This window comes from Phalaenopsis equestris, unplaced genomic scaffold (assembly GCF_001263595.1).
Source record: "Phalaenopsis equestris unplaced genomic scaffold, ASM126359v1 Scaffold000228, whole genome shotgun sequence".
Classification (NCBI taxonomy): domain Eukaryota; kingdom Viridiplantae; phylum Streptophyta; class Magnoliopsida; order Asparagales; family Orchidaceae; genus Phalaenopsis; species Phalaenopsis equestris.
In genome coordinates, this window is record NW_018164670.1 from 466,481 (window position 1) to 474,395 (window position 7,915).

General features: G+C 32.4%; 1 protein-coding gene across 2 annotated transcripts in view; it reads right to left on the reverse strand.

Moving 5' to 3' along the window:
• LOC110023728 (transcription factor Pur-alpha 1-like) overlaps positions 1–6,336 on the reverse strand; it is a 26,939-nt gene extending 20,603 nt beyond the window's left edge. For both annotated transcript variants that reach the window (XM_020723280.1, XM_020723281.1), the window contains exons 1-2: positions 5,693–6,336; positions 5,547–5,594 (exon numbers count right to left, since the gene is read on the reverse strand). In XM_020723280.1, the coding sequence (XP_020578939.1) occupies positions 5,547–5,594; positions 5,693–5,947 (303 nt within the window). In that variant the 5' untranslated portion in view covers positions 5,948–6,336. The remainder of the gene's footprint in view (positions 1–5,546; positions 5,595–5,692) is intronic.
• Positions 6,337–7,915: the final 1,579 nt, after the last annotated feature.

Consider the following 7,915-nt stretch of genomic DNA (forward strand, 5'->3'; position numbering starts at 1 on the left):
GAATGAATATATTCGTGATAGGGTTGGTGTAGCTCCTGTGACAGACAAAATTAGAGAAAGTCGTCTTAGATAGTTTGGTCATAGTAAGCGTCGACCATCTGATGATACGATTAGGAGAGTAGATGTTTTAGATTCGACTTATGTTATGAAAAACAGAGGTAGACCTAGGAAGACTTGGGCTTATTGTATAAAAAATGATCTTAATTATTAGAACTAGATGAAAATATGACACTAAATAGGACGCAATGGAGAAAAAGGATTCATGTAGCCGACCTCACATAGTGGGATTAAGGCTTTGTTGTTGTTGTTGTTGTTGTTGTTGGACTTCAGGTTGGGTTGATTGGACAGCCATAACAAGAGTAAGAGAGTCGGGTGAAAAGTAGGAAGAGCATATGAGGTTGTCATGTAGGTGTCATCAAGTGTGTCCAAAAATTAATGTTCATTTTTACTCTCCCCCTAAACATCAGATTTAAGATAATATAATTGATTTTAAAAAAATATGACATCCATGGAGTTATTGTAGTTTTTGGTAACATGAGAGTATCACTTACGTTCCTTTTCATTGGAGGCGTACGCAAAGAAAATACACTTGATAGACTTAGGGTCAAATTTAGTGCGAGTTGGGGAATGAATGTGAACAAAGGATACACACCTAAAGATTTTTAATAGTATACTAGGAGAGAAATCTCTGATGTAAGGATGGGTAAACATCGAAACAAGAAGTGATGTTTTGAAGTTAAGTACTCGGTTAGGCATTCGGTTGAAAGAATATGTTGCAGTAGAACTGTTTACCACCAAAAATATTCTGAAAATTGATGGGAAATCATAATTAAGTGGGATACCTCAAGAAGAACACTGAACATTCTCTCTATTATCTCATTTTATTGTGAGGTATCAATGCATGAACTCACATAGATGATTCTATTTTTCAAAAGGTAGAACCCAATAATGGAGTTAAAATATTCTTTTGCATTATCAGTTTTAAGAATCTGAATTTTGCATTGAAAAGGACTTGAAATGTTTTTTTATAAATCTTTATCATTGTATTTTTATTATTCCTATTACTTAATTTTTCTTATAACTTTATTTATTGTACTATTATTGAAACCTCATTTTATGTTTTGGGTTTTAACATTTAAGGAAACATGAGCTCGATGGCTTCTGTTGTTTCTAAAATATTGTATTGTGATTGTGGATTGTAGTGTTATCTACTGACATCACGAGGAAAGGGTAACTACCGGAGAAAATTTTATAGGTGTCCAAGAAATACATCAATAGAGCACTGCAACTTTTTTAAGTGGGTTGATCAATTCGAGGAGTCTACCTTAGATAGTGATCAGGTGTTGAGAGTATCTTTGGAGAAAAGTTATCACGTAGGATCAGGGGTGTAAACGAGTCAAGTCGAGCTCAACTCATAAAGATAGTAGCGGAAACTAAAAATACAATTTTTATGGTAGATGGCTAAAAAAGGTATTAGTGGCCGGAGGAGGAGGAGAATAGGCTCGGCTCGCGAGCTCGTTAATGAGCCAAGCTCGAGCCGGTTGGGCTCATTTACACCCCTACGGTAGTATTGATCCTTTGGAGATTAAAATTAATATAGTAATAATTTTTCTTGTTGCCTTTATATTTTTATTTTTGATTTTGATTGTTGTGTTACACATTGTTAAGTAAGCAAAACATTTGGTTGAAATATTTGAACTAGTCAGTTTTTTAGATTTCTGGAAGTATTTTATGTTTATATGTATGAGTTATTTTCTTGAAATAGTTATTTTGTAAACAACACAAGTATATAAGGGCAATACTGTCTTTTTTCATAAATAACTGTAGCACAACTAATGTACAACTGAACAAACCAAACAAACACAATTTCACCAACAACAGTTTCCCTGCAACAACTTCTTCCAATAGCTGCAGCTGCCCCAAACAAACCTTTAGTTGTCATCATCCACAAATCAATCATCATTGGATAGCACATCATCATAAACTACTGCATCTCTGTCATCCTCTAAAACCTTCCTTTCAAACGCATATTATTTAATCTTTAATTGTAAACCAAAGTGTTCATCCTTAAGTTAACCATTTCTCATTTTGATATCAATTTAGTTATATGTACTCTAATTGCACTCAAACCTGGATGAAGCGCATGCAAAGTCTAATACATTAATAGCAAAATATTTTAGCACTGAAATAACATCGTCAAATTGAATCCGCCATTAAACTAAATGTCAAAAAATGCAATTAAAATAGCAAACAAATTTGTTGGAATATTAAATAATAAATATTAAAATTTACCTATCAAATATTTTGCAACTGAATCATTGGTTTGTAGTCCAAGGAATTATGCCTTATATATAAAAACCACAAATTGCAAATCAGCCTTTGCACTCTTAATTAAGTCAACTATCAACATTTCCATATAATGGTATAAACCAAACCTGATCTTAACATTATTTGAATTATTTTCCACATATTGAATATAAAGATTAAGATAATATAAAAAATTTAAGATTATGATAATATATTGTGGCATGCAAATGATGAAATTTTCTTTGTAACTGGACTACCACCCTTAATAGAAGCTAACTACATAATAAATGCAATCACATAGCTCATCATTTATTTGAATAAGCCATAAAATTTGAAATAAGCGTTTAGTTATTGTCATTGCATAACTCAGTTAGTAAAAACTTTTTATTCAGCATATTTTTTCTAACTTCCTTCATTTTAGTTTTCTTTACCTACACACATATTACCCATTATATGATTGCAAACATAGCCATAAAAAATTGTCTTACTTTGAAGATACTTTATATAGTCAAGTAGTCCATAAAAATTTTACTTTTAGCAAACCAAAAAAGTATTTTCTTATGAATTTTTCAACACAAAGAGAAAACTCACAAGTGTTTGTAGGTAAACTTGCAAGTTTAGGTTGCTTAGCTTAAGGCATTTCTGTGCTGAGAAAATTTTCGTCCAATACATTTGGTTTTGTTTCCGTCAACTTACTTTCGAACGCCCTATAAATATGAATATTATCTGTAACTGCTACAACCATTAGATGTTTTCCAATCTCCTTATATCAAGTAATTCAAAAATGTACTCTAAATCATTATTTGAATCTGAAGCTTCAACAACTTCCAAAAATATTGTCATAAAGGTTGTTAATTAAAATGTTGATCAAGTTCCTACTCTTAATATCAAACCAACCAAAAGACAAGATAATTACTCCAATCTATTTCAAGTTCTCATAATCCCCTTAGTGACTTTCTCAAATCTATTCAACTCCTCATTTAGTATCCAAATTCTTGGCTCATGCATAAATATTGATGTTAGATTGACCATAAGAACCTATAAAACGAATCATATTGAAATAAGTAAAAGATGTACGACATATTAGATAGAATGACATTTTCGTGAAAGAATCTTCAATACTCATATACACATGCATGCAAGCCTCTAACATTTTCAGGAGACAAATTGAGCCACTCTCACCCAATATTTATCTCACCTCCACCTTGATCGAGTACTGATCCATTGATCCTCTTACACCCCTACCTAATATTTGTGATAAAGAAAATAAAAGATCCCTGTCATTATGCCCACTAAGATTTTCACAACAAGGGCAACCAAACAGCCTTAAAATAAGAAAAATGCCACACATGCAAAATGGTGGGCAAATATTGAGGTCAATCCTATCCTTAAATAATAAGTAGTTTCGCCAACATGTGCATGATATCTTGTTGACCGAGTGTTTCTCCTGCTTAATCTTGAAGAACATGCTCTATATTTTTCATGATAAGTAATGGATATAAACACAGTAAGCAAAAGCTTTTCCTTAACCTCAATAGTTGGAGGCAAGATAACTCCAAGCAAATCGTGAATCAACGATCCTGTTATGGTTGTTTTCCTAATAATGATAATAATCTTTATTAGTTGAGGTGTGATCAAGCGAAAACATTCACATCATAGATTCAAATTAAAAGCCACTCAAATTATAATGCTTCATTTTTCATGCTCTATGCACTTATGCTATAAGTTCCTTATGTTCCAAATCATGTTGTGTAGGCTATAGTATGGTGTACATAAGTTAAATAAGTATTAATTACACTTTACTAATAAACTTGGTATTAAGTTCATTAGTCCCAATTTGACTTTATCAAATCAGACTAGTTTTCAAAGATTAATGAAACTGAAATTAATCAATTCACTGGTGTTTTGTAGCCTATATTGGGGTAGGGTATTAACTGATTAACTTAAAAATTGCTTTAAGTAAAATATTAGCTTAATTAAGATAACTATTAATCCATTGAAAGATATTTTGGCTAATTACCCATAGGTTGACCATACTAAAATTAACAAATTAATTAGCAATTAACTAAATGTTTGGATGTTGACTTAAATAAACTAAGATTATAATGAGATCAAATTTTGTTTTAAAAAATATATTAAAAGGTTGACTAGAGTGTATTTAAGCTAATAATTAAAAACTAATAATTTAATAAAATTTGCAATTCATAAGTGGTTAAAATGTTAAACTAAAAATAATTTAAATTAAGCCACCTAGTACTTAATTGAGTTACTAGAGATTACAAAATTGAAAAAATTAATCAATCATTAATTTTACATTGTATTCAAGCAAAGTAACTAGTAATTGATAAATAATAAGGATGTAAAGCTTATTATTACCTATAAAGGCTAATGAGCTAATAAGACAATTTATGGATCAAGTAAACTTAAATGAGAGGAACAAGACTTTCTGTAGCTTGATTTTCGTAAGTTTGTACCCGGATGGATTTAGTAAATCCATTAAATAATGCTCTATGGCATTTAGTCGATCTCCTTGTCAATAAACTCCATAAGGAAGCTCTACCAAGATTCAAGAATAATCACTTCTTTATTTATATGTCCCAATCATCATGCTTAATCACAAAATCCCAAATAACTAAAAAAAATACATTTTTATAATATTTTTTAAATTTGTGAAAGATAAACAAAAAAATGTGAATTGTTAACCAAATGGCATATCGGAGCAATGACCAAAGCGCAATTTTCCCTTTCATAAAAGATAGCCTGGAAAATATACAAGCCAACACAAAAACTTGCCACAATTAACAGATGGGAAGTGTCATCCCTTATTACTGATGAATAGACACAAAATAAATGTTTCATAAATCTATCATATACAGTCCCTAACCAGCTAAGTGGAACGGTCAACCAGAGAAAAGAGAAAACATCTCTAGCATGTAGAAAAAACTCATTAAAGAACAAGGCCAAAACAGGAACATTTTAGTAAGTCCCAAAAGAAAATCAAAATATCAGAAGAGGCGTTTACATACAGACCGCATTATTCTTATATTTAATATTTGCATGAATATCACTCAAACCCTTAACATCCCATAAAAAACATCGCTGCTAATCATTTTTAAAAGTCAATTACACCTTTTCATATATAAGTGGTGTAAATAAATATATCAAAACTGAGATTTTAAATGTGTAAATACAAAGAAATTGTGCGGCATATGTAAATCTTCTTAAAAAAAAAACAGTACCTTCAAAAAGCGGCCCCTCTTATTCTCACCAACGTCGAAGTAAAACACCTAATTATCAAAACAAAGAACAAAAAACAGATATCTCCAGCAGCAAAACCAAAGGAAAAAAGAAATAAGAATCCGAGAGCACGGCGAAAGCTTTAAACCTTGGTGTCGAGTTTGAGCTCCTTGCTGAACATGTCGCGCTCATCCGTGTTGACGTAGTAGTTGAAGAGATCGAGGAACCATACAATACCGTTGAGAGGGACAATGATCGTTGATCTCGTCGCCGCGGTCTTCTCTGAGATCTTGAGGTACCGACCACGGGGATTCTCTTTCAGATCGAAATAGAAGAGCTTATGCTCGAACTGCAGCGTCTTGCACATCAGCTCCACGTCGCCGCCTCCCGCCGTCCCATCCATCTTCTCCTACTCGCGCAGCCGCAAGTCCCGTAACAGAACAGCTGAAGAAAATAAAAAAACCTAACCCTAATTCAGAGAACACCCCTCGGAGAAGAATTTGGGGGTTAATTGGCAAAAGAAGCGGCCAAGTGGCGGAGATGGGAGAGGGTGGGAAGCGAAAGAACGTTAGGGTTTGGATTAATGGAAGAAGGCGGCTTGAGGGTTGGCGCCATGAGATTTGACGAGAGGCCATTGTTCATGCTCGTTTCGGCCCCTTTTTAACGACCTCGTTCGTTCGCTCTCACTCGTTGCACTCCCCGTCTTTCTCTCTCTTCCGAAGAAATCGGGAGGAATATTTTTACACCGCAGGATGGCGATTTCTCATGTTTTTCACCGTCTTCCGCTGCCGCCTTCGGCCGGTAAAAGTGCTAAACATTGAGGTGCTAACGGATATATTCATGTATATATATATTAGATTCTGATTTGTCTTTTGTGAACACACCTCGAGAATTAAGAATGAGTGAACGAGAGAAAAAAATTGAATCAAGAGTTTCTGTAGAAGGAATTAGTGGAGTCTCAATGGTCTGTCTAGGTTAGATCGTCATTTTATCTCTTATTTATAAGAATGTATTCATGCAATTACAGGAAAAAAGAAATAGATATGAAATTATTCTTAATGTGATTAATGTTCTATAGATTTCATATTTGTATTATAATGTCGATTTGCTAGAATTTGGTCAAGTGAGACGATCGACTGGGTGGCAACTGTATCTTGTGTTTGGTCAAATTAAACCAAGTTGTTTATATTATTTTTATGGAAAGTGCATGAGACTCATCCTATCTTGATTTTTTTTTACTCCCTGACTCCATGAGATATCATTATATCATAGAGAAAAATGAAACATGGTAAATATTATATTTATTAAATATATGAATATTTACTAGAATTAATGCTGCACAAATTTCAAAACAATTTAAATTATTTAGATATTTATATCAATTAAATTTTAGCCTATATTATCATTCATTTTTTTCCTATCTAAAATATGAATCTATAAAATGAATATATAAGAGTTCACAAGTATTTCTGTATTAAAGTAAACATGTTAACGCTGTTTTTTCAACTACATTTATTTCTTTTTACGTTTTGGCTTATTGTAGTTAGGTCTGTCAAAACGACTCGTTGTTCACGAATAGCTCGTGTTCGGCTCGTTAAGAAACTCGTGTTCGGCTCGCTCGCCGGCTCACAAGCTAACAAGTCAAATTGAGCTAGCCTGAGCTTGGCTTATTAGCACATCGAGCCCAATTCACGAACCATTTATTAAGCCAAGTTTTAGCTGACTCACGAGTCGACTTGACTCATTCACATCCCTATCCAGATTTGCGAACCAATTATATATATCTCTTTGATGAGTAGTATTTTCTTAAAAAAATTAATTGACTACAAGGCTGAAAAGATTTATAATCAATTAAAAATATTAATTAAGAAATTAGAATAAAATTTATTATATTAGATTCAAATGAAGTTTTAAATATTGTCTCAATCCTTAACAATTTATGGCTACATGATTAGGATTGTCAAAATGACTCTTTGTTCATAAACGGCTCGTGTTCGGCTCGCTAAGCAAATGAGCCGAACATGAAGACACTTTTTGAGCTCGAAATATAAACGAACCGAACATGAGCTAAGTCTGGGCTCACTCATGTTCGGCTCGTTTACAACCCTAATTATAGTTTTGAGTAACGTGGTATACTATTGATGTAAGATATTATATTATTTGCATTTTCTTTGGGGACATTTCCATACATACCACCCAATTTCTATGTATTACATGGTTAAATCCTAAACTTTATTTATTTCTATTTATATCAATTACCACCGATGTTATTAATTTCACAACAAAAATAGCATTATTTTAATTTTTAAAAAATAAAATATAACTTTTCAGGAATAAATAAGGTGATATATATATATATATATATATATGT